Source organism: Chenopodium album, chromosome 24 (genome assembly GCF_948465745.1).
Source record: "Chenopodium album chromosome 24, dcCheAlbu1.1, whole genome shotgun sequence".
NCBI classification, from domain to species: Eukaryota; Viridiplantae; Streptophyta; class Magnoliopsida; order Caryophyllales; family Amaranthaceae; genus Chenopodium; species Chenopodium album.
The window spans coordinates 9,522,844-9,550,708 of NC_137857.1; the positions used below are offsets into that span (position 1 = coordinate 9,522,844).

The 27,865-nt window shown below is 34.1% G+C and overlaps 2 protein-coding genes and 2 pseudogenes across 4 annotated transcripts; 3 read left to right on the top strand and 1 right to left on the bottom strand.

Annotated features, from left to right (window-relative positions):
* Positions 1-496: 496 nt before the first annotated feature.
* Positions 497-8,240, bottom strand: LOC145611622 (enhanced ethylene response protein 5-like). The gene is made up of 13 exons (XM_081666964.1): positions 7,911-8,240; positions 7,652-7,770; positions 7,463-7,556; positions 7,275-7,364; positions 5,360-5,425; positions 4,378-4,467; positions 4,216-4,272; positions 2,858-2,919; positions 1,984-2,071; positions 1,636-1,712; positions 1,457-1,531; positions 1,277-1,382; positions 497-1,196 (listed from the first exon to the last, which is right to left on the bottom strand). The coding sequence occupies exons 1-13, from the start codon at positions 8,076-8,078 to the stop codon at positions 1,065-1,067; spliced, it is 1,224 nt and encodes a 407-aa protein (XP_081523090.1). The 5' UTR covers positions 8,079-8,240; the 3' UTR covers positions 497-1,064.
* A 1,402-nt stretch (positions 8,241-9,642) lies between these two features.
* On the top strand, positions 9,643-11,587 carry LOC145611918 (nucleotide pyrophosphatase/phosphodiesterase 1-like). The gene has a single exon (XM_081667299.1). The coding sequence runs from the start codon at positions 9,776-9,778 to the stop codon at positions 11,225-11,227; it is 1,452 nt and encodes a 483-aa protein (XP_081523425.1). The 5' UTR covers positions 9,643-9,775; the 3' UTR covers positions 11,228-11,587.
* Positions 11,588-16,057: 4,470 nt separating this feature from the next.
* On the top strand, positions 16,058-24,293 carry LOC145610530 (cytochrome P450 CYP72A219-like; annotated as a pseudogene). The gene is made up of 6 exons (XR_014106291.1): positions 16,058-16,085; positions 19,773-20,012; positions 20,292-20,500; positions 21,676-21,930; positions 22,934-23,315; positions 23,868-24,293. The product of XR_014106291.1 is annotated as a cytochrome P450 CYP72A219-like (transcript).
* Positions 24,294-25,919: 1,626 nt separating this feature from the next.
* On the top strand, positions 25,920-27,865 carry LOC145612060 (PRA1 family protein F2 pseudogene; annotated as a pseudogene). Its single transcript, XR_014106521.1, has 2 exons — positions 25,920-26,787; positions 27,453-27,865. The product of XR_014106521.1 is annotated as a PRA1 family protein F2 pseudogene (transcript).

A 27,865-nucleotide genomic window follows, 5' to 3' on the forward strand; every position in this document is an offset into this window, starting at 1 on the left:
TATTATATTCTGGTTTCAGGTACCTAAATGATGCTTTTACAGTTTTAGATGCAGTTTTTAAGGGGTACCATGTAGTTATATATGTACGAAATTACTCGAATTATGTTTTAACTACGGAGTACTTTGTTGTTCAAAGTTTAAATACTTCAAAGGAAGTCTGAAAACAAGTCTGTTTATTTAAATCTGTAACCTAATGGGTAATTGGGTTTGCCTGCCATATAGGGTTTGGGTCAAGGTAAGAGTTTTATTGTACCAAATGAGGGGGGAAAAAAAAAATCGAATATTGTACATGTGACCTGCGTTGGTCCAAATGAGGCCTAATAAAAGATAACCCTTTTTGAGCCAAACCTACTATCAACCATACCAAGCCTAACCCATTGTCCTGCGGTCCTGTCCAATAGTCAAACTATGGAGGACTGTTAATTGGTGTATATTAATTCCCTAGTGCCGTGATGTTAACCTGCAACGGCTGCAACGTACAACCTCTATAAACATGTATGTGCAAAATAACAATTAATATAGAGATGCAAATCTATCTTTCAGTTTACAAAATGAAGCGACTAAAAATCTTATGGAACATGCCTAGTTGCCTACCTTATTCAAAATCTGTCTTCCTAGTTAAGTAACAACCTCTATTAGTATTGTTGAGACTTAGCTTGGGACTAGAGAATCCCAATCGTACAGGTGGGGAGACACATTTAGGTCTCAAATAATAACACATTGACACTCTTCCAAGTTAGTGGCTATACCAGAGATACTAAACCAAAGCACGAGACATACAAATAAAATACATCCAGGTGAAATTGATAAGCAGTTTAGCACACAAGCCAATCAACTATAAATTACAGGATATTACAAGCCCAGTCAAAAATTGGAAGCAATGAGACCAAGCTACAGAAAGGTCACGCTATTTCGGACTGGACAGCTGCATATCTGCATTGGCTATCAATGTTCATTCAGCAGTTGGAAGAAACACAACTGCCAGCTTGATTTGCATCAATTGATTCTGAGCCAGCTTGACACTGAAGCATATTGATCAGAAAGGCGTCAACCTTTTTTAAATATCACAAACCCACCGGCTTGCCCATTAGTTTGGGGAAAGGGTCTTGCTTGCTCAGAACTACGACTTTACTCTTGTGTGCAAAGTACCCTTTTATGAGGTTTTTGTGAATTAGTATTGCAACTATACATTCCACCTGCATCGAAGTATTAGCACAAAGATTAAGCTCCCATTGCAACTGGTCGATAGCAGAATTAATAGTAAAAAAGCAATCACCTCATCAAGATCCATGTGTATCTGAAGCCATTTCAGTGCTTTGACTATAATGTCCAATTTCACCTGATGTGCTTTACTTGGATCTTTTTGTTTTTGAATGGTATAGCTACAAATGTGAAAAGATACATGAATAACCAGCTTGATGAGAGCAACCAGTATATGAAGATTATATGTGCTTACATTTTTTTCAGTAATCTTCTGTAAACTTGCAGCTCAAGTTTTTCTAATACAAGGTAAACACCTGATCTCAAGAACCTAACAATAATAAAAATTTCAGTTTCATAATAGCAAATCAGCACACCCAATGAATAATTTTAAGGGGCCAAACATTAAAAAAAAAATACTACAAAATAATATACCTATCTTCGTGTTCTTGGAGAGCACACCGTAGTAGTCGAAGATCACCTCTTCTAAGAGCTAAGACAACATCCCTGTACTGCATTATGCGAAAACCACATATAAATGTAGGACTTGAGTGTAACAAAAGCAGATCAAATATGTTAAGAATAATAAAAATCCCAATGATTGCTTTCTGCAAGGATATTTAAGGGAAGACGATGTTTTAAATACTCAGTTGATCAAGTATGATTTTCTTTTCTATATGCAGTCATATTCTTTGCTAGGTTGTATCCTTGGTACATGGAGAACATTTGGAATTGTAGAAATAGCAATAAAAGAGAAGTAAACAACCAAATAACATATTTTACCTCAAGAAGATTATACTTCTGCAACAGTAACTCTCCAGGCAAGATGCCTATTGAAAGCTTTACAGGTATCAGATATTTCAGGATCATCCTGTTTTATCCAAGAAACAAATAATAAACATGTAAAAAACAAGTAAATGAAGCATACAAAACTAACAAAAGGATGCAGAAAAAGGTATGGAAACTCAAATAATTGAATGTGAATCCCCCGTACCCCCCTGCTCTCTCACCCCTTGCAAGAACAACCAGAATTCAGACCTATTCAATAATAATAAAATCTGCCAGATAATTGAGCAACCACACTGAAACAAGCCCATCCCTCTCTTCAATCATGTAAGAATAAGTAAAACACTGAGCATGAACGTGGAATTCTGTCTATACAGTATAAAGAGCAGAGGAATTTCTTCTGTACAACAAGGATAATTTTAAGTGCAAGATAAGGCAGTGAACTTGAATCTCAATAGTTATACTATATTTTGGAATGTGCAAATGTGGAGAGGCTGTTCAGGCAACATCTCATACCAAGAAATCAGAGATGCAAACTGGGGCTTCTTTGCCAAGGTGGAAAAGTTGCATAGATCAAAATTTAGTATAAAGGTTACTGAATAAACAAAATTAACATAAATTGCAAATATTATATGCACAAGGCTCAGCTACAAAACTTGTGATAAGAAAGAAACAAAGCAGAATTCACTATTTTTTTTTCTTAACATGCATATTTAGCTGTCAATCATTTGAACCACAATGAAAAATATATACTTCGTACATGCCTTTTGCTTCCAGAAAAAGGAATATCCCTTGACCTACAGGTATAACGTGATTCTCAAAGAACTTAAGATATCAAGACCAGAGATTGCGAAGGGGATGCAAACAATACCTTATATTGGCTGCATGGTCAGGATGGCAATGAGCCAGAGCATATGACAATTTCTCATCAGCCTGCAGGTTAGAAACATTGATTTTAGATAAAAGATTATGCACGAGAACCAAGACCAAAATTTTCCACAAATCCAAAGGCAAAACTAGCACACATTTTGTCGTAGGTTGATCCAGTGAGTGTTGCTTTGGATCTAGGTTGGTACATTGTGACTTAGTAGTAATACAAACATACTTAGTGAATTGAGCTTTGGACCTTGTTCCGTTAATTGAGAGAGTTGTTAGTGATACAAGAAAATTGAGGACCAATGAGTTTATGTTCAAGAGAAATCCTCTACAGCTGACTTTTTTCACCCAAAGTTATTAAGAGCTACAGCCAAAAGTTATTAAGGCCTACAGCCAAAAGTTATTAAGGGCCACAGCCAAAAGTTATTAATTCTTTATATAGTATTTCCTTACTTTCTTAGAATCTTTCAATACGTTAATTCCATTGCCAGATCTGAGGCTACTAAACATATACCCAGCACCAGTGACTTTTTCCAGCCATTAATTAATTCCTTACGTTTTCCTTAATTTTCTAGGATCTATGGTTCTTAAAATCCTAAAGTGTAAATGAATGAGGATTGGTCCTATGTAACTGCCTCAAGCACTAAGATAGTTAAATGAACCAGAATGAAGTTCAGTTTCCATGCTTAAAATCCATGCTCAAGTGATTGACCTCTCAAATGGAACATGTTTCCAGGAAGCTATTTCAAGGAGAGGTAGCAAACAAAGCTTTCTGACTTTTATTTTGGTTGATACATGAGTTATGTAGGAATGGTGGCCATTCATTCATCTAGAAAATAATATGAAACAATAGCAGTTTGCTTGTTGGAGAGACCTTAAATTGCTTCAGAAATATCACAAAGGGTCAGACAAATGGACCAAGTACAAATTCAGCTTATATATGATGTATCTGGCAACAGGAAAATAGTAGAATCCTCTCCAACAAACTGACTTTCAAAAACATATGACCAGTCATGAGATGCAGATACTGATTGGTCAGCATAGAATGTTTGAGTTGTCAATCTGAAACTTAAATACACTAATTGCTGATCTTTGAAATTCTGAACAGTATGAGATAATGTATTCTTGTAATACTCGAGAATTATGAGCTGTATGTTTATTTCTAAAAAAGCTACAAGTGTACAAAGGAATCTAAATATTTGATGCTAAACGTAGAGAGCTCTGTTATCACAGTTTCTTAACACCTGACAACTACAGCAGATCGTCCAACAAACATTTGTATAAGATGTAAGGTAATTACAGGTTTAATATGAAAAGAATATTATCGCTGTACAAATACAGAAAATCACTTACAGCTGGGAAATTTTCATTGAAAACTTCAAGTCGACCCGTATAATACATGTAAGTTACCTGACACAGCATAGGAATCCAACATCTCCTGAATATAAGTATACATATTGATATATGTATTTTGACAAGAATAACCAACATTTGGAGAAATGCATTTTGAAGTACCTTATCTCTGGGTGGAAACTCCTCAAAATCAAATATACGCGCAGTCTCAATGCTTCTTATTACACTGCGACAGAGATGGACAGTACCAAGCTGTAAAGAGGCAAATAATACAAGCTCGTCAAATCATGAGAACAATCTCCTTTCGATAGCCATAATCAAGATTATATAAGTCTTAATTAACTAAACTAAGTCTAGTTATGCATAATTAGACATTAACACCATGTTTGGATAACAATAGTGAAGGGAAAGGGAGGGGAAGGAAAAAGAGGGAAGGGAAAGGGGGGTGAGGGGAGGGAGAAGACGATCTTCCATTTTCCTTCCAAATCTCTCCAACAATGGAGGGATTTGGTCTATTAAAAGGGGAAGGAAAATGGATCCTTCCGGTCCCCTCCCCTGCCCTCGAATTAGATATCCAAAGTTTGGAATTGCTGCAAGTTCACTTAAGGAGCATCATTAGAAGCTAGAGCAAAGGAGAAGATGTCATGTCATAAATGCAGCAGTGGCAGTTTTGTGGTGCTGCTCGAATTTTCCAAAGAATCATGCTAGCTAGTCATCTGCTTTGGGAGCAATGGCAACTTTGTGGTGCTGCTCAAGTTTTTTAGAGAACCATCCTAGCTAGTCATCTGCTTTGGGATACAATTAATTATTTAGCATCTTCTTGGGCGCTAAGGCAAAGAGAGCTTTTAGTAGTGGGAGAAATTAAAAATAACTGAGCTAATTTATAATCTGATTTTGCTTCTGTTCATTTATTAAAAACAATCTTATATTACACCCGCAAGGGGAGTGGGGACCATGTTATCATTCCTCCCTTACATCAATTTCTACTCTAATAGGTGAAAGAAACACCCTCTAAATAGTTGGTGAAGGACTGATACAATTAGAGATTACAGCACATATTTTACATTCATGAGATAAGATAATATGATTATGACCGAATGGAAAAGAAGGCATTAAAAAGATAAAAGCAACAATCAAAATGCACCTTGAAGTAGATTTTGAACAACTGACAAGTCACATGCAAGGCTCCAACACGTTTTGGCCCTTTTCCCTGCCAAACACAGCAACTCATATCAACAGCATTCCATCAAAACAAATGAGTCTAGGCATTGTTCCTGGAACAGCCCTCTTTTATGCAAACAGGCAGAACTCAATAAGACACAGCCACCATGCATATACATGATTTTATATAAACAAAAGATAGAATGAGATGATAAGAAACCAAGAACAAAAGGCCACAAGATATACCTAATTCACAGTTTGCAAGTTTAGCCTAAAGACATCTTACAATAAAGCTAACCAGAGTATGTGACGACAGGAGTCTGAAACTTATATTTTCGTCACGTATTTGTTGGAAATTTGAACTTTGCCATCTTTTTGTACATAGATAATGTTATTTTAGAACAATACATTAAAAAAATTAAAAAATATGTTTGCTAAGCTCAACACGATAGTCCAAAGCATAATGCATCCACAAGCTCCAAGGAAGTCACAACAAAGAAAATCCACAGTAACTCAATCTCCGCAGGTCCAAGATTCTACATCATCTATATACTTCTAGATTCACTTATCCAGTTTCCCCCTTTAAAATGTTCATCCTCTGTAATAGGCCTCTTTGAATAACACTTTTCTTTTAATTTCAACTGGGAAACACAAACAAATCCACTAGTCTTACTACATTTGTATCTTCAGAGATATCAAATTCAGGTACCACCCCTCCACCCCCCCCCCCCCCCCCAGTCCAGACCCACAATTTCTCTATTAAGAACTGAGTAGGGCTAAACACAACCAGCAAGGCTCATGAGTTTCACTAGATTATAACATTAAATCTTTACATATAAAAATTCTGGCTTCCATTTACTAGTAAAGACTTCAAACTAGTGAGGATCCCAATATAATAGCAAAGATAAGCTTAATGGTTGAAATAAATTTTAATTTAGTTCGAGATGTAAACTACATTAAACTTCAAGTTTTTGAGTTCGATAAAGTTGGAGGCTTGGAATGCTACAAACCAAGTTGAGGCGTTGAACTCACTTGAGACTAGCTACTCCAAGTTGGAGCTTGATCAGTTGATAAATCATTATCACCCTTAGCTTCACCTAAAGGTGTGCTCTTTTCACCTTAATTTTACTCATCTAAGTTTATTAACTTATCTTGAACCTATCTAAACTATTTGGCCCAAAATTAAACTGAACATAATAGAAATTATTGTAGTTGTGAATACAACTCGAGTTGCCTTTATTAACCTTGGAACTCAACTTATGGCCATGAACTTTATTTATCAAAGCTATTAGTCCTAGCAACTTAGCAAGTGGATAAAAGATTAAAAGGTGAGGAAAAACTTTAAAGTCATCATCACTACCTCCATCCCTAAATGATTGGCCATATGTCTTTTTTGGTCTTCCCAAAACAATAGGCGACTATCTAAATTTAGTTAGCTAATCTATAAATTTCTCACATTAGACTTGCACAACTAAGAACTCCAAAGAACGACATATAAAAATGTAAATAGTGAATATTTGTAGTACTTTAACTCAAATATTTAGAAATGACTAATCTAATGGAATCTAACAAAGTACCAATAGAGGGAGTGTTGGGTATGCCTTGGGATTTGTCACAGCCTCCAATTCCAGGTCTTGGCCTCTTAATAGTTATGTTTCCAGTCTACTTCACACAATCTATGAGGCAAGGGTGGATGTCCATTAAGGATCTAAGTGAGGCAAATTTCTAACTTATAGACATAAAGTCAAAAAGGTGCTCAAAGTGCACTTTAATGCTCGAAATCGTCTAAACCCACAAACTAAAAAAAAGCCGCAATGATAAATAGGGCATTGTATATTTGTATATACTGAATCAAAAACGAAACTAAAGTAACTTGGAAGGAAGCAAAAGAAACATACAGCAAGGACACCGAAAACTTTCATGAGAAAAGAACCAGCCGCCTTCAATTTGTCCGGGGTTTTACCATTTGATGCCAACTCTCTATCAGCCTATGATCACAACACACAAAATAATAATTCATTAACCAATACCAATAACTACCACAACACAGTATATACTAAAAACTACAGTGAAGTATCAATCATACCCTCTCAGCAATAATCCTAATCTCATAAGCAACAACATATAACGCTTCCAACGCCCATGCCGATTCCCAGTTTCGAAATTCCTGAATAAATGCACTAAACAATCACCCATTCCAAATTACAACCTACCCTTAAAAATTCAATAAAAAATAAATCAATCTCAAATTAATCAACAAAAAAAAGTATTATACTTGGCAAATTTCTCATAGGAATTATAAGCATCAACCAATTGACCAAGCTTGTAACATTGCAAAGCTCGAAGTAATGGAACCAAAGTATCATGTGATTGTCTGATCAACCTACTCACATCCTGTAAGATTCAATTAAATAATAAAAAAAAAAAAAAAAAAACCCACAAATTTGTAAGATTGAAATTCAATTACTTTGTGTAGTAATAATGATAATAATTAAGAATTGAAATAAAAACCCTAGGAAGAAGAAGAGAAAGACCTGGAAAATGTTGAGAGCATCAGCAACAGAGAGGAGTTTGGGATTGTTGGAGGAGAAAGAAAGAAGGCGACGAAGTAAAGGTCCGTTTTGGGTAGCAATGGCGTCGGAGTAGTTGTTGAGATAATCTGTTATTCTTCTGTGCGCTTCGCCCATGCTTATGTACGCCATTGTTTCTTGCTCTAGTGTTTGCAAACCACCAACTTGGAGTTTTCAACTCAAGTTGTAATGGGCAAAGAAGGGAGTACCAATAGTTTAGTTCTCGCAATAGTCACAACTTGAACTCACAACTTCACAAGACTCACAAAGTCACAAGGCATGTGAAAACACTATTTAGGGGTAATTTTAACAAATCGATGTTGGTTTGGTATCGGAAAATTAGTTAAGTTGGTGTAAGTTTGGAACTTGATTTTTAACCTAAGTGTTGTATTTAGTTTCTATATTTAAAAGTTTTTTTTTTTTTTTTTTTTTTTTTTTTTTTTTTTTTTTTTTTTTTTTAAACAAGAAGAGAAAGGATTTCATTAATGAAAGATAGCCAAACGGCACTTACAAACAATTCCGAGGAAATCTAAAATTCCAATACAAATACAATTCACCTTAGAACTAGTTACATCGCAGATTTGATCAACGATCGCCTTTATAAAAATCTTCATCTGAAGCAATACAATCTGTGAGTTAGCACTAATTCGGCTTGAGATCCACATATGAATAGTTGTTTGAGTGAAAAAACTCATATGGCCTTCTAGACACTTTTGGAGATTGTGAAACCCTAAATCTTCAAACTTTGACAGACGAACAAACAAATAAATTAAACCTAATAGTAGATCAAACTCCATCATAAAGATGTGATCTTTTATTGAAAGCAATTAAAAAGTTTTTTTGGGGCTTACCACCGGTAAAAATACCGATGGGAGCCCCTACAAAAATTTACAATTAAGATCAGAAGAAAAGAGATGGAAGAGAAAGAGAGAGAAGGAGAAGATTGAAGGAAAACCTTCAAAAAAAAAAGAAAAATCTAGCAATGGAGGCTAGAAAAACCCTCCCAAGGGAGAAACCCTAGAGGGGACCAAAAAACCCTCCCAAGGAGAAAACGAGGGAACCAATTACTTATATGTGTTTAACTTTGATTGTGTGTTGATTTACTCTTGAATTGATTAAATTTTATGCGTATTCTATGAATTATTGATTATGATTTGGGTGGAAATTTTGGAGAATGTAGAATGGGGGTAAAGCATTGCTTATTATGGGTTTAAAAAGGTATTATTAAAGTGATAATAAACCTTGAATAATCGTGCGGACCTAACCTAATATAATATGGAGTAATAATAAAATTAAATTTTAGTGAGTCATACTCATACGGGATCGTTAGCTATTGTTGTAATTTTCTATTTTCTATTTTTTGTTTTTTTTTTTTTTGTTTTTCCAAATATGTTATATAATAAATTAAAAATTATTCAAACTTATTAAAATCGTAATTATTCGAAAACCGTCAACAAAGTGAAAACAATTTTTCTCCTTTTTTGTTTTACGTTTTCGTTTTTTCGTATAAAAAATAAATTAAAAAATTATTCAGAGAGTAAAAGATAATTCAAGTGATTAGAGTGTCCCTTCCGATTCTCATCACCCTACAATCGATCCTCATCGCCCTAAGAAGAAAATAATTTTTGTTGTATGACGAGCCAACAATATTTAGCCCAATATGTGACTTAATATGCATATGCCCATAGTCCATTTCCCAACCTCAGGAGCAAAATTCGGCTAAAATCCACCAACCACTAATCCACTACATCCTTCCCACCACTTTCAACGTTTCTTTCACCATCTTCATCTTCCTCAACTCAACTCCAAACTCTTCCACTCCATCATCAATGGCGTCCTCAGATCTCCACCACTCAACTCCCTTCCCAACCATCAATCACAACCACCCAAACTCCAAAACACCCCTCATCTCCTTCGACACAGATCCACCCACTTCCCCACCCCCCACTCTCCATTCCAACAAATTCCTCACTCTCTCTCTCCTCCTCACCACATTCATCTCCCTCATCACGGCTATCGCATTCGCTTCCCTTTTCTTCTCCGCCACTTACGGATCGTCAATTGATAATAGTCGCATCACAGCTCGTCGTCTCACCAAACTCACCCACCCCGTCGTACTCTTAATCTCATCAGACGGGTTTCGATTCGGGTACCAATTCAAAGCTCAAACACCCAACATTCATCGCATTATCAACAATGGCACTGAAGCTGAACATGGGTTAATCCCTGTTTTTCCAACACTAACATTCCCTAATCATTACTCAATTGTAACGGGTTTATACCCGGCTTATCACGGGATTATTAATAATTACTTTGTTGATCCTAAGACAGGTGAGAAATTCTCAATGGCTAGTCATGAACCTCACTGGTGGCTCGGTGAGCCCTTGTGGGAGACCGTGGCGAACCGCGGCCAGAAGGCGGCCGCGTATTTTTGGCCTGGTTCTGAGGTAATTAAAGGTGACTGGAATTGTCCTGATTATTATTGTGAACATTATAATGGTTCTGTGCCTTTTGAGGATCGTGTTGATAAGATCATTAGTTATTTTGATTTACCAACTGAGGAAATTCCGGTTTTCATGACATTGTATTTTGAGGACCCGGATCATCAGGGTCATCAGGTTGGTCCAGATGACCCGGAGATTACTCGGGCCGTGGTTAGGATTGATGAGATGATTGGGAGATTGATTAAGGGGTTGGAGGAAAGAGGGGTGTTTGAGGATGTTAATGTTATAATGGTGGGTGATCATGGGATGGTTGGTACTTGTGATAGGAAGTTGATTTTTTTGGATGATTTAGCTCCTTGGGTTGAGATTGAGTCGAATTGGGTTCAATCGTATACTCCTTTGCTTGCGATTAGCCCTCCACCGGAGTTTTCTGCTAAGGAGGTTGTCGCGAAGATGAATGAGGGTTTGCAATCAGGGAAAGTGGAGAATGGGAAGAATTTGAGGGTTTTTCTTAAGGAAGATCTCCCTAGTAGGCTTCATTATGCTGATAGTTATAGGATTCCGCCTATAATTGGGCTTCTTGAAGAGGGTTACAAAGTTGAGCAGAAAAACTCTAATAAGAATGAATGTGGAGGTGCTCATGGTTATGATAACGCGTTCTTCTCCATGAGGACTGTTTTCATGGCTCATGGTCCTAAGTTTGCTGGGGGAAGAAAGGTGCCATCATTCGAAAATGTTCAAATATATAATCTGGTTACTTCAATACTCAACATAGAAGGAGCACCTAACAATGGGAGTGATTCATTTCCGAACTCTGTTCTTTTGCCTGATGCATAAGATTACACTTGATAATCACTAACTGAGTGAGAATTCATGGCTAGGCTTGAAATGCAGGCTTAACCGTGTTGTGGATGTAGTGTACTTGTGTAAATACTTCACTCTACTAGTTACATATGTCGCTTAACTTTTGGATATTGGATATTGGATATGATGTATGCTACAAAGTATAACAATGAGTGTATAATTCAGGAATCTGGTAGTCAAAATCTCAATCTTTCAGTTCCAACAAGAATGATGAATTTCTCATTTGCAAGCTATGCTATGCTGTTCTAATGGTTTTTTTTCCTCCTCTTTAAGGTTGATGAATCTTATTTTCAACTTATTATTTGTTATCAGTATGTTCTTCATTCCATTCCAAGTTTAATACAAGCATAAATACGTCAAATGACAAACCAAGAAGCTTTGATTCAAAGTTTAGTTATATGCATGAGATCTGCAAAAGTATTATCCACAGAGGTATAACGGTCTATGCTAAGTCACCGCCCTCTCTAAATGCCACACATCAAAACAACTGATAGCTTGCAGGACTTCTGAAACTACTTTCTGGTGTTTTCCAAAGCCAGCCTTTGTGGTTTTACAGTTCATTGCACCAATTATTTGCAGCCTTTTAAGAGCTACTGCTGCATTCTCCTCCTCATCGTGCACAGGGGCTGCTCGGTTATGAGGAGTTCCCTGCATCGATATGCTTTTGGTGTTCTTTCTCCTGATGATAGAAAGTTAGAAACCACATTTTCCTTACAATCTCTGCTCATTGCTAACTTGAACATCATTGTTATCTCTTTCTTTAATCTCATTGCCTTCCTGAAGTAGTTTTTGTTCATCTGAATCACTGTCCTCTTCGACAGCAGGCTAATGTGTGCTTATCTTATGGTAATTAAATTGAGGTTTTCTGCAACATTTCAAATAAAACACCAATTTGAGAACTTGTTCATTTTCATTAGAAAATCCGATCAATATTTTAAGTAGCGATTTGAGTTATTTTAAAGGCCCTTTTTAATGAGGAAGTGCTATTATTGCATTATCAATGCTAATCTAGTTCTTCCCAAACAATCACACTTCACATGAGATTATACAAAGAGTCAAAGTACTTGCATACGAGTATGGAGTACAATACTTCTTATGGATGTCATCAGCCTCGTAGAATCGTAGTCGGAAAAGAGTACGTATTTCTAACCTCCTCCTGTGGCAGACTGGCAGTATGATAGTTCTCTTGCTGCAGTCGCACGAGATCAGCGGCTAGAAGCGTTGTGTACTAGTATAAAGGGGATATACTTGTTGCCTTGTTGGCTGCTATTCTATGTTGTTGTAGAAAGCTACTCAGTTAACAATTGTATGGCTAATACATACGGTAGTAAAAAGTTATTTCCTCTATTTGCAAAAGGTCTTCCTATTAGGACGGTGATTGTTTTACAAAAAATATTTGATCAGAGACTCGAGTTTTAAAAATTCAAAGAAATGAAATCATAGTTCATATAATTATTTGTCTTACCGATCCTTCATGCTAAGTATCATTTTCCTTTCCTTGTCAATTTCATATGCCTAAAAACAATTACTACGTGCATTGATTTTAAGTTAATGACACATCAACAATTTTCTTTTGTGGTCCGTGCTAAGGACCAATATGATATCATTTGATGTGGATTTAATCAAGTAATTTGGAGCAATACTCATTAAATTAGGACAAATAATGACACACATGTCGTATCGGCCTTTTACTATATTAGATTGTGCTACGTGCCCGCGTCACTTGTCAACCAAATCTAATGTTATTCTTATTTTACGACCACATCTAGTATCATCCTTACTTTACGATTATATTGCTAGTTTATAATACACCTTTCGTTTTTTTTTAAGTGATACATTTTTTTTTGTGGACACAAAGAACAAGCCCTAAAACAAATGAAAGAAAACAAACTAAAAGCAGAACAAACAACGAAAAAGAAGACCAGAGAGTGAAGGATAGCTCGAGTGGTTAAAGCTTTCCTCCCGATTACAAAAAATTCTGGGATTGATTCTCATCCCTGCCCTTGTGGCTCTCTAAACACCAAAAAATAAAAACGAAAAAGAAGACCAAAACATTAGCTAAGAAGTCAATAAAAAGCTAAGTCTTTGAAACTAATCTTGGGCCTCTTGGCCACGCTACTCTACTAATTCCTCAAATAAAGCGGCATTTAGATCCCTAAGGAATTAAGGAGCGCTTCAAATCCGTAGGGTCCTCCAATACATTTTACTAACGAGTCTACTATCTATATTTATGTACCTCTTCTCTTCTTCAATCCCCACTAGGCCACTACTATTCCCTTGTCTATTTTAACTTTTTAAGTACCTCAATTATATTTGACCGACATAGGATTAGCAAGGCGTGGCGTTCCCACGATTTGTGCCTCCTTGATTGGTTGTTTGGTTGTTTTATTTTGTAATTTTCTTTATTTGGTGTATTCCTCATTAGCATAAAAAAAATAAAAAAAAAAAATTGACCGACATAGTTATCAACTTATCAACACGAAAATTTGACCAATACTGTTGTGTTTTACTATTTTAGACCATCTCTGAGACCCTTTTTAATGGTGAGACTTGAGTGAGTTCTTCAAGAGAAAGGGTTATTTTTTGCAAAAGATACCAATAATTTGGTATTTAAACTTAAACTTAATTCCACTTTGAAGGAGGGGGTGGATGAGATTTGAACCCGTGACCTTTTGTGTCACGCTGGCTCCGATATCATGTTAGAGGACCAGCTCAACCAAAAGCTTAAGCTGATGGTTGAGGCCTAGGAATATGTTTTATACTCTATCAATTATAATATGTTTTGTAATTTATTTAAGTTATAATTTTATTTTATTTTTTTTCTAAAAAAAACTTAAAATATGATTTGGTAAGCCATAAATTAAAAGTGACATTAATATATTTTAGAATATCTCACCATTTGGAAATTAGATTTCATATGAGTTGCTAAATTGAGAAGTGGGTTGGGTATCACCATTGGATATAAAAAACAAATCATTTTGTATTTCAATACTCAAAGTTGAGTCTCATCATTAAACATGGTCTAATTATGGAGTATTAAGTATAAATAATAAAGAATTTTATTGTAATCATATAACATATTACTAAAGCAATTTCCCTCCAATTATTATTTTTGTTATTACTTCCTTACAAAATATTTTCACTTCTTTATACTTTTGATTCACTTCCTTACAAGTATAATTTTGATTCACTTCCTTACAAAAATATACACCAAATCATATAATTATGATTCATTTTCTAAAAAAAAATACTTACATATTTGTTATATCTTTTACTGCATAAGATATTATATCAAGAAAAAATAATTTGAATGTAATGCAATCTTTCACTCCTAAGTTCAGTAATATATATATATATATATATAAACACAAAGTCTTACATGTGGCTACCCACACAATTTCAATATCCATTATAAGGGTTACTTTGTTAGTGTTATAGTGGTTAGTCGTTAAGTTTTACTTCGTCAGTGTTACAGGGGTTACATAAAGGGTTACTTCGTCAGTATTATCAGGGGTTACCAGGTTAGTGTTAAAGGGAAAACTATGTTCTTTAACAAGTGACCAGCCGCACACAAGACGCACTGATACATAAAACGTATGGGTACAACTTAAAACTTTTATTATGAAATCATGTATAGAATATGAATACCTTATTGTACATTTTATAAAGAGAAAAAAATTTATAAAAATAAATTAAACTACATATTATTATTATTATTAAACATTATAATATTTGGTAAAACTGTGGGTTGCACGGGATTTAAAGCTAGTACATATGAAAACTATGTATTGGGATTTGGGACCATTCTAAAAAGTACTCACATGAATATATTTAATCTTTTGTACTCCGTATAAGACCATCTCTAATTGTGAGACTCAACTTTGAGTATTAAAATACAAATGAGTTGTTTTTTTTTTTACCTCAAATGGTGATACGTAGCCCACTTCTCAATTTAGCAACTCATGTGAAGTCTAATATTCCAATGGTGAGACTTTTGAAAGTATATTGATGTCACTTTCAGTTTATGGCCTATCAAATCATATTATAAGTTTTTTTAGAAAAAAAAATAAAAATATAATTTAAATAAATTACAAAACGTATTATAATATTGATAAGGGCCGACACTTTTTGTCAAATCTAATCTAATCTAATATATATATTTGAAGGGGAGTTTTTTCCCGAGTTTTTAGACAGCCACGTAAGATATAATTTTGTTAGCGCGCCATGGAGGATTATAAATAATAGCTAATTAAATAAGAGATTATTAATTTATTTTACAATTAAATAATTCAAATGTCACGTAAGCAAAATTGGCGAATGAGATTTTAAAGTTTAAATTAGAGAGTTACGTAGGATCTAATTTTGTTAGCGCGTCATGTAAGATTATAAATCTTAGTAGTAGTCAATTGAATAAGAGATTATTAATTTATTTTATAATTAAATAATTCAAATGTCACGTAAACAAAATTGGCGAATGAGATTTTAAAGTTTAAATTAATTAAATATAAAATATTATCTTTTGATATTTGAATTAAATAATAGAGAGCAAGAGGAATGTAATTTAGGGACGGAGGGAGTACTCAATATTTTTTATTTCATAGTGCTACAAATTCACCTTCCAAAATTTCAAGAAAAAAATGTCATGTAATACATTATTAGCAACAATTTTGTCACAAACTTACACCTCGTGCACCCTCGTGCGTGGTTTATACGAAAAAGACCTCATTACAAAATACTAACACTTTTATAAATAAATGTACGTGCACCTTTAAAAGTGTACACCACAAAGTCATGCTAGGAAACATGCTAACTGATATTCTTGCAACTAGAGGTGTCAAAACCGAACCGATTCGAAAAAAACTATCCGTTTCGAACTGTAACCGATCCGATTTGATCCGAGAAATTCAAGACCCAAACCCGATCTGTAACCGAACTGAACTCAACCCGAATCCGAATTCGACCCGATCTGAACTTAACCCGGCACCGATTTGATCCGACCTGAACTTAACCCGAATCAAATTTGACCCGATTTGAACTCTAACCGAACCGATTTGATCCGACCTGAGCTCAACCCGATCCGAAATTGACCCGGCAAATAACCGATCTAATCCGATCTGTTTTGACCCGAACTGATATTAACCCGACCCGATTTTAGCTCGATTTGATTTTTACCCGATCCGAATTTAACCAGGCCATAATTAATTTTTTGATCTTTTTATTGAAGTTCTTATACTGCTCCTGTAACACCCTTGAAATTCCTTTCTTTTAAAATACCTATTTTGCTATGTTTAAAACTCAAATTAGGAATATCTAAGATATTACCGCCACCGTGATAACGGCTAAGGCAACTATCAAAGACACACAGCGGAAGCCTAATTTCAAACCCTTCCAAAACAAGTCAACTTAAAAAAAAAAGTAAATCAACGAAAGTAAAGTCAAACCAAAGTCAAACGAAATAAAATAAAATCAACCTACAACTTAGAACCATTATAGGCCCTTATTAAAACCAAACCAAATTCAAAACCTCTTTGTTAGTTACGCATAATAATATTATCATAAATAATTAAAGCGATAACACATCATAAACTTATGGAAACTAGCATGATACGCTCTTCACTCATGCCCATTCATGAATATGCTTCAACACCTGAAAAACTTATCTCTACCTATTTCCATTACTCTCCATTATAAATGGATCATCATAGGGCCAAGATAAAGACAAGGCCAACAAACACACAAAACACACAATCAGAAAAGCTGAGTACATAAGCGTAATTAACACACTAACATACAATTTCCTATCAACACACGACTTACCTTGTTGCACCTGTTTTCCAAGCATACAACACTCAATAAAAATTCTCACTAGACACTAAATAATTTATTTAGCATTGATTACGCATCGAACAGATTTCCCCCTACCCTCCCCCAATAAATTGAGGTTACTGATACGGGAGCTAACCGTGCCAGCATCAAAAACCACACATAGGTGGCGGAATTCCTGCGCATAATAATAATAAAAAGGAATATACAGCGTCCTGTACTCCATTAGAAGTTATGGTTAAATATAAAACCCCATAACTCCCCCCATATGTTCATACTCAAGGTATATACGTTCCAAGAGTTTTGGTGCGTAATCTCTTTCACTTTACGTTATTTACCGATTACTAAACTTGGTGATGACTCTCAAACCATAATCATTCAATCAACAATAATTATTCAAACAATCAAATATATCAATTTAATTCTTGAATAATTAGTGACCACATAATATTTAATGTTGAACCCTTCTTAATTCTACCTCGGTGCCAATGACACCTTAAACGCATAAAGCGTCACAAATCCTATCCCTCGGTGTTAAAAATACCTTAAGTGCACTAAGGCACCAACATACAATTTATTCCTCGTGTACATAGACACTTATATAGCTCCTTTCTCATGCTTAAAGCATCAATAAAAATTATATGAACCATAAATAAATTCTCTTTCAATATTCCAAACCAAATTAAACATTTAGTTTAATTAAACATGCTCTCTATCATGCCATAAATAAATATGTGGTTCATAAATAATATTCCAAACTATTATTTTCCATCCAATATTCCATCACAAATAAATCATGCTTCATAATCCAATCACCAATAACATCCAAATCATAATTTCCAATCCAAACCTAGCATGATACTACTTGTAATCAATCAAACACATTTAGCATGCTATTACATCAACATAATTATGCTAAGTACGCGAACGTACCTTGAATACGATCTTAATATCGCCACAATTAATAGAAATCACTCACTTCAAAGTCTCCTACAATTTAAAATCATAAAAGGATATTAAAACCCACTCTACACAAATTTCCAGCAATATATACTATTATAAAACACCTCATAATTTATTTAAAATAAGCTGAAATTATATTTAAAACATCATAATTAAATCTCAATTAATGGGTAATTAAAATTTCCTTAAAGAAACTTGATTTCTAATACTTTACCAAAAATTCCAGCACTTTATTTTAATTAAATCTTGCTGTAATTTAGTCTTAAAACACTCTAATCAAAGATTTACACCATTATATATCATAATCTTTCAATAATTTATAAATCAAGAACCTAGGGTTTCAAAAATTGGGTCTTTTTAATTAAAAACATAATCTGAAAATTAATTAATATAATACTTTTAATCAAACATCAAAATCAAATCACAAAACCCATAATTAATATTTAGATCTAGGATTAAATTGATTTTTAAAACAAAATTAATAATTTTTTTTTTTTTTGTATTCGAAAAAGAGAGAGGAAGAAGGTGGCAGCCACCACCAAGCCGGTTGCCGGCGCTGGTGGCCGCCTGCTGCCGGTGGCTGGCAGTGGTGGTGGGGGTGGCCGAAAAAAAAAGAAGGGGAAGGGGAGAAAGGAAAAAGAAAAAAAAGAAAAAAAAGGAAAAGGAGAGAGAAGTTTACCTTGGGTTTTCTCCACTCTGGGCAAAGTTTGATTTGCCTCATATGTGGGATATTTATACCCCTTCTCTAAAACCCTTCTCCCTAAACTTTCCCTTTTTAATTTTCCTAATCCCATCCCTAATAAAACTTTACTAAAATAAACTTTACTAAATTAAACCCCAACTTAATTAAAATAATTAATTAAATAAACTTTCCTTTTATAAAATATTTCCAACTTATTAAAATAAATAAATAAAATACTTTAAATAAAACATTTAAATTCAATTAAATACTTCTCAAAATACTTATTTTAAATAAAATACGTATAAAAATACGAGGTATTATAGCTCCGTTTATTATTAATAAGTTTACGTTTTTTACTACAAAGAAATAATCCGGAGTAACAAGTTTACTTCATGTATTTACCAATTATATAAAATTATTTTCTAAGCTTTATATTCATCTCATCTAAAATTTGCTACAAATAGTTTGTAATACTTAAACATTAAAACCTCTTCTTTTAACTCGATAAAATATACTCTGTATGATACATGATGACTTGATATTGACCCAATAATAAGGTAAAAACTCAATAATAACTCTAGTTTAAAAATAACCTTATTTAAATATGAATTGGGTCAACTCGATTAAAATCCAGCCAAACACAAAAAGGAATTGAATTGAAATTGACCAATTTAATGAATCAACGGATCAACTTTATCTTAATCAAACAGAACTTGATCGAACCGAAATCATCCGAACCGAAATCAACTCGACCCAAATTCATCCGACCCGAAATTAACCCGATTAAACCCGTTTTGAACCCGATCCGAATTTATCCGAACTGAACATGAACTGATCTGGAGTTGATCCGACTCATATGCGACCCGAACTCGATAGACCATGACCCAAATTTGATCCGACCCGAATTTGACCCGACCCGACCCGATCCGAATTATAAGAATAATTTTGACCCAAACATATCCGACCCAAACAGACCCGACCCGAATAGACCTAACCCAAACTCCATCCGGTTATCCGAATTGACACCTCTACTTGCAACTATCTTTTTAGTGATAGTATTAGTTTGTGCGTCATTGCATCTCATCAATTCACTATGGTTGAAGCCAAAGAGGTTGGAGAAGTGCTTGAGGAATCAAGGCTTTCGGGGTAATCCTTACCGTCCGATCTATGGTGATCTTGCCGAGATCACAGGCACGACTAAATCTTCACTCTCCAAATCCTTCACATCACTCACTCATGATATTGCCCACCGTGTCTTGCCTTTTAATCATCAAACCATTCAATAATATGGTACGTTACAATTACTTTAATATTGTATCTTTTATAATCGTTTTTCATTTTATTTATATGTACTTTCCAATGCATTTCAACATTAATATCTCTAGAAACTTTTTAATTAAATCAATGTATACTCTAATTATTATTGTAAGTACAGACATAATACTTTCCTCCGTTTATTTCAGCTAAACACCTGTATTTTACTTTTATTTGATCATATATTTTTAACCAATAGTTAAAATCAAAACGTTACACATAAAAATAAATGATTTAACATGTATTTGTATATAGGGAAGGAGTCCTTTATGTGGTATGGGACAAATCCAAAGATCAACATTACAAAGATTGGGTTGATTAAGGAGATATTTAGCAAGTATGAGGTATTCACCAAACAGTCTCCCGCAATGAAAACAAAGTTTGGGTTACCAATGCGAGAGGGTGAAGATTGGGCTAGAGTCAGGAAAATCATCAACCCCGCTTTTGAAATTGAAAAGTTGAAGGTAGTCCTTGTTTTTATAGGGCCCATACCAAATTCTTATTATTTTAATACTCGTATTAAAGCTTGTTTAGTTGTTTGTTATCACCAAGCTAAGTTTGATTTATTGGAAAGGAAAGCACCTTTCGACTATGACCTTAGAGGTTCAATCCCCACTAAAGACAATTTGAAGAGTGGATTTCCTTACCTATGACTAATTTAAGCTCATTTAACAAAACAATGGCTTCTAAAATCTAATAACATTATTTTTATTTTTTTTTGGGTGAACGAGAGGGGTTAAATGACTAAATCCCATAAAAAAACACAAAGCTAGCAAACTTAGAGTACTAGAAAGGAAAACAAAAAACTAAGGGGTTGTTTGGCATCATTTTTGGTTTTCGGTTTCCAGTTTTTTTGAAAATTGAAAACCAAAAACAAGAAATAAGAAAAAGGTGTTTCCACTTTTTTGTTGAATTGTCAGTTTTCAAAATTATTATGAATTTAATAAGTTTAAATAATTTTTGATTTATTATATGACATATATCATATACTTTTATACAACAAAGAACCAAAAAAACAGAAAACCATAGCAATGCCAAACGAACCCTAAAATAACGATATCGAACAAGTCCTTAGTTAAACTATGTTATTATATTTTTCGTTATAGTTGAGTACATAAAGTAATTAATATTTGTCGCGATTTGGGCCAAAATGCAGGCCATTTGTGTTGGATTGAGTTTTAGATTGAACTTGATTGGGCTTCATGAGCAAATTAGACCATACTTTTATGTCTGAAATCTACCTTGTTCAAGTGTGATAGAGAACAAAACTAATACAGTAATTTATTTTTGGATTGGAAATGTACACAAAGCATAACTATTATATTCATATATTGGAGGAAGCCGCATTTAATTACTTAGGTTATCAAGTTGCAAAATCGAAAATAAATCAACAAATAATCAAATATACATAGTCAGCAGGACATTTTAGTAATTATAATGTAACACTAAGAACCCTTTTTTTAATGTAAAGTTCGTTGATGATTTGAATTGATTTCTGTACATTTTGGCCACTTAATAAGCAATTTTGTTTATAAAGGTGATAAACTTATATCTTTTTATTATATTATTGCCCGTCACATTTCTTACATCATCAATTTTCTTCCTACGTTACATTGAATAAATGTGGTGTCATGTTCAGAATATGTTGCCTACAATGGAAAAATGTTGTGACAAAATGATGAGTAAATGGGAAGAAATGGTAGCAGCAATTGGTTCAGCTGAAGTGGATGAGTAAATGGGAAGAAATGGTAGCAGCAATTGGCGACGTAATTGCAATAACATCTTTTGGAAGCTCTTATGAAGAAGGTGAAAAACTATTCAAGCTCCAAGATGAAAGTTTGTCCCTCGCTTATCAATCAATGCGATCCATGACTTACTACATTCCAGGATGGAGGTATGATCGATACAATTTTTTCAATTCAAACTAGTTAAGCTAATCAATTTTCGTACTCCTTGTTACTGATACCAACATTAAAAGATAACTTAGATCGATGATAAGATTATTAAATAATGTGACATGTTTCTAATGCCGCATATTTTAAAAAATGTATGTTATAATAATATTGTAGCATTTTATTATCATTATAAAAATATTCGTAGTGGATTAAGTGATGTAACATGTTTCTAGTGCATTAGATGATTATTACCGTAGAAATATATATACATATATAACATGGAAAGTATTCTTTCTAAAGAACACTACTAAATACAATTAAATATTTGAAGTTTCAATATCATACATTTTGGCATTTTGCACTAACTTGGAGAATATCAATAATCAATAACTATATACTAAAAGACACACCAGCAATGACATGTGTCATTTTATGGTGTATCCTTAATTTTTTTTTTTTTTAAATAAAAAAAAAATTCAATTAAAGTAAAAAGTCTTATTTATACAAAAATAATTCGCTAACCTTACATAATATAATTACTTAACATAAAAAGGGTTTTACATATCTTTAACATAAATATATAAATGGCTATAACTATATACTAAAAGACACACCAGCAATGACATGTGTCATTTTATGGTGTGTCCTTAATTTTTTTTTTAAATAAAATAAAATTCAATTAAAGTAAAAAGTCTTATTTATACAAAAATAATTCTCTAACCTTACATAATATAATTACTTAACATAAAAAGGGTTTTACATATCTTTAACATAAATATATAAATGGCTATAAAAAAAATTCTAAACATAATTTTGCTCATTTTCTTCATCATTTAATATCTAACATATATTTTATAATCTTTTATTTTGCTCAAAATTTGTCAACTATATATTTAGAATTTTCTTTGTTTATAAGAACTAATTATATAGATAGTTTAATAATGGTTATTGAAGATTACCGTGCATGACACGGAACTAACCTAGTTGATCTTAAATATTCAGTTATCTACCCACCAAGATTAATCGCAGGAAAAATAAACTAGAACGAGAAATCAAGGAGACTGCGAAGGAAATAGTGGAGAAAAGAAAAAAAATGAAGCAAATAGGAGGCTCTAAATATAAAGATGATTTGCTAAGTATAATGTTAGAGTCAAATGAAAAAGAGATTAAAGAAAATGGAGTTGGACTGTCAATGGAAGATTTAATTGAAGAATGCAAGTTATTTATGTTAGCTGGAAAAGACACAACTTCATCTTTATTAGTTTGGGTAATGGTGCTCCTTTCTCAACACCAAGATTGGCAAAACAAAGCTAGAGAAGAGGTTTTGTCACACTTTGGGAAAGATTCTACTCCTGATTATAAAGGCCTTAATAGCCTTCAAATTGTAAGTCTGCTCATCCTTGATACAGTATATATTATCGATCTTATATATACATCAATACACATAGAATTTGTTCGATTAGATTGTATAAACCTTTGTATTTGTTAAGGTATGTCATCTAAATAGGGACGGATAAAGTAATATACGTTTTAGATAAAGAGAAATTTGAATTTCTGATGTGGTGTAGTTTAATGTGATCATATTCAAACAAGAATAACTTTCTTTAAAATTGAAAAAAATTTAAGAGAAAACATCGTTGGAACTTGGAATTAGATTTATTTCCTTAAGCTTCATGATTTAACAATATCGATCAAACATTGTTTTTTCAATTCGGCTTATTTACAAGATTAAGTAAAATTAATTTATTTCAAATCTTGGCCTCCTCAAACTTTTTTTCCAAGATCCGCCTCTGCTAGGGTTTGATGTAATCTCAATATAATAGAATGTGTTGAACATAGTGAAAAATTGAACATAAAAGTTGAAGTTTGGAAGTAGAGTTATTTTCTTGAGCTTCATGATTTTACATAACTCACACATTGTCTTTCCAAATTGTAGATGAATATGATTATAAATGAAACATTAAGGATCTACCCACCAATTCCAACTCTTTCTCGAATCATCCATACAAATACAAATTTGAAGCAACTAAGTCTACTCAATGGAATGGAGATAAGTATGCCAATGACCATGGTGCATAGAGATCGCGAACTATGGGGAGATGATGCTTATGAATTCAATCCAAATCGATTTTCAGAAGGAGTGTTAAATGCATCGAAAGTTCCTGGATCTTTTTTCCCTTTTGGTGGTGGACCGCGAATTTGTGTTGGAAAGAATTATGCATTGATAGAGGCAAAGCTTGCCTTGACAAAGATTCTTCAACGCTTCTCATTTGAGCTCTCCCCATCTTATGTTCATGCACCAATGTATCAAGTGGCGATTGTGCCTCAATTTGGTGCACAACTTATCTTGCACAAGATCTAGGTTATTTTCATGCTATGCTAAGAAATTCATTCTCTATTACATCTTTAATCAAATATTTTGAATTGTAATAAATTTTACAATGGTTATGTTCTACTATACTTTGTATGATTTTGATGAACTAGTTGCAAAGCCTCTCAAGCAGTTCGGCTAGGCTTTAATTTGTTGGTTTTTTTTGCTCTTATAGTTAAATTTGCTTTAAAATAATTCTATTACTATTTTTTTATTTTTTTTTTTGTGACATGAGAAATGGCATGTCGTCTTTTGTGCTAGCTTGGCTCTTTTGAGTCTTGATAATACTGAACAATTGGGGAAATGTAAATGGAAGGTTATGTCAAGTGATAATTAGTTAGGAAGTGAAAAAGTTAGTTTGGTTATAGACTTATAGTGTAGGTGTATGTTTGTACTTTGCACCTAATTTTAGGTAAATAAAATGCAAAGTGATCACCGTACGTGTATAATTAGATTTTATAGAGTGAATACAATGAAATATGAAGTACTTTACACATACTATAAGAATGCTGGTTTTAGCGATAGAAATTGCCAAACGAACATATCAGTCAATAATCACTAATCATTTTCAAATAGTTACCGACTAAAACATTAGTGGTCAGTAGTTGCGATTACTTTTAAACCATTACGAAAGAGTAGTTTTTATAAAACCTTAAAAACTGAGCCTATACCCTACTCTTTTTCATCAGTTTGCCTAACTCCCCTCCCATAAAGCCCCTTCCTCTGTCCTCTCACTCTTGTTCTCTCTTTGTCAAAAAATGCCTTGAATTAGTTATCCCTCCTTAGACAACTATTGTGGAGGTGTTGCTTATAATTATTTAATCTTTTAACCATTATCTGTAATATGTACTATCTTCAAGATTAATTAAAACTCATCTCTCGCATGTCCGTGGATGTAGCTAATTTCTCCGAATTTCAAGTGACTTCCTTTCAAGTGATCAATAGTGTCTTTGATTGATGGGTTTAAACCTGGCGTTAATGCCAATGGTCATGGTCCGAGTGTTTTGACAACAAATCTAATTCAATGCACTCTCGTCTATGGGCAATGAAGGCACAAGCCAAGATTGATAATGATTTGTGCAACATAAGCGAGATGTGTTTTTAAGGAACACTCGTACTCTTGTCTATTGTTAACAAGAGTAGGGAAAACGGTCGATTGGGGCTTGTGAGTTGTGACGGTCATAATAAAAGGCAAACAATTGATAAAGTAAGAGGAATGAATACAACAAAAATTCACAATCAGAACAAAACTTTATACTAACTTGATTTCAACAATGGTATAGAATTAGAACATAACTCGAACCTAATATTGCTCGTCCAAATATTCTATCGAAACTAAAATTTTCTAAACCAAGATAACTCAATAGCAAAATAACCTGACTTGAACTCGACCCACATTCAAAATGACCTCTATTAGCCTATCAATAACCTAAACCGACTTTATTTGAATCCAGACATGTAAATAGCCAACTTACCACAATTCAACTTGATCACCAAACCCAACAAGCTAAGCCAAGTTAACCTATCTTAATTGAATTTGTTAAGTGCTTAAGTCCCAGTGTCCCGCCCTGCTATGGATCAACCCAAAACCGATCCGACAACCCATATCAACATTCAACACCTCTTCTCATGACCTTTCTTTAGAAGCCATATTCCAAATTCTCCCTTAAAACAACAACCAATTTCCCAAAAGACCAAAACCAAAATTTATAAGTTAAAAAAAAAAGACAAGAAATACTCCAAACACGCGCCACCGATTCCCATTCTCTCTCTCCTACCTTCATCTTCCCCACTCCAAAATCAAACCCAGATTCCAATCACCCAAACCCAAATGACAACCTATGGTACCATACCCACTTCCAATTCACCCGACCCACCTCCATTAACAAACCTCCATTTCATCTCCCACGCCAAACACAAGATCCAATCCACCTACACCACCCACCGCCGTCCATGGACCCTCCTCCTTTCTCTCTCCTCCCTCTCCCTCCCTTCCTCCTTCAACGACCTCCTTCTTCGCATCAAAACCAACCTCTCCTTCTTCCGTATGAACTACGCCATCATCACCCTCCTCATCCTCTTCTGCTCCCTCCTCTGGCACCCCATCTCCCTCATCGTCTTCCTCTGCACCATGTCCGCTTGGCTCTTCCTCTACTTTCTCCGCGACACGCCGCTATTTGTTTTTGGGTACATCGTTGATGATAAGATTGTGCTCGTGCTTCTTGCGGTGTTGACGGTGGTTTTCCTGCTGCTTACTGATGTTACGGTGAATATTGTTGTTGCGCTCAGTGTTGCGGTGGGTGTTATTGTGGTTCATGCTGCGGTGAGGAGGACGGATGATCTTCCGCTTGCCGCGGCCGGGTTTGATGATGAGGGTGATGCGCGTGGGGGGTTTAGTCGGGGGGTTGGTGGGTTGGGTGAACGGCTTCCTTTGAGGGATACGGCCTCGTCTTCGTTTTCGGCTTAATCAGATATTGTATTATTTGTGAGTTCGTTCTTCACTTTTTTATTTAATTATTTTTTTTTGTTGTTGTGGTGGTTAAACATTTAGTGAATTAGTGATTTCTGTTTAAATTGGTTTAGGGGAATAGGCAAATGTAGTGTCAATTTCATGTAATTTTTTGAGTTTAATTTTCATGTTTGGCATGATCATAGGATTCATAAGTTTAGAAATTTGTATGCTTGTTTGAATTTGATTAAATTGTTATTTTGTAGTTCAAATTTTCAATGCCAATCTCATTGAATCTTTACTTTGTCTTTGTTTTTCTTTACATTGGTATGAATTTTCCTGTCAATTAATTGCCATTTTGTAAGCAAATCTTTCAAGAAAGAGGAATTTTTGTTGAATCTTTGAAATTAGATCATTTTTCTTGTTACTGGTTCTACTATGTTACAAATATGAACATTTACAATGAGAGTCTCTTATTGAATCTTCGAAATAAGATCATTTTTATTTAATCTTGATTGTGTTCATTTACAATGAGAAACTCTTATTGAATCATCGAAATAAGATCATTTATTTAATCTCGATTGTTTATATTCCCACGATATAACCTTTTATTCCATAAGTGAGGAAAATCCCAACACACTCGCTTAATAACATGTGTGGATTTTGATTCTTTACTAACACTTGCCCTGTATTTTCCGAAGTTTTCTGTAATCTGGAAATGCAGTGAACATAATGCTGCATCGGCTGTAAGTCGAAAAACAACATTAATCACCAATGGATGATTATTTGATCCCGGTGATTGATTTATCACCAAACGACGTCTAGCTAGTGTGTTACTGGCTTACTGTTTTCATTTACAAGATGACAATTCTCTGTTTTCCCAATTTCAGTGATTTTGCACTGATTTAGTAGCTCAATTGATGAACATTGGAGTATATGAGACACAGAGATGATGCCACTTTGTTTAGATTGATTGGGTTTTTTTATGTCGATGAAAGGGATATTGTTGGCGGCAAATGTAAATATATGTTTGTCATTTTGCATCATTTGAACATGGATGAACATGTAACAAATGTGTGTTGGACTGTTACTCTTAACGCCGATATTTTTAAAC

Coding starts and splice junctions, on each gene's coding strand:
- LOC145611622 (XM_081666964.1), bottom strand. CDS start 8,078: ATGGCGTACATAAGCATGGGCGAAGCGCACAGAAGAATAACAGATTAT. Junction 7,771..7,910: donor ATGCTCTCAACATTTTCCAG/GTCTTTCTCTTC, acceptor TGAATCTTACAG/GATGTGAGTAGGTTGATCAG. Junction 4,468..5,359: donor TGTTCAAAATCTACTTCAAG/GTGCATTTTGAT, acceptor GCCTCTTTACAG/CTTGGTACTGTCCATCTCTG.
- LOC145611918 (XM_081667299.1), top strand. CDS start 9,776: ATGGCGTCCTCAGATCTCCACCACTCAACTCCCTTCCCAACCATCAAT.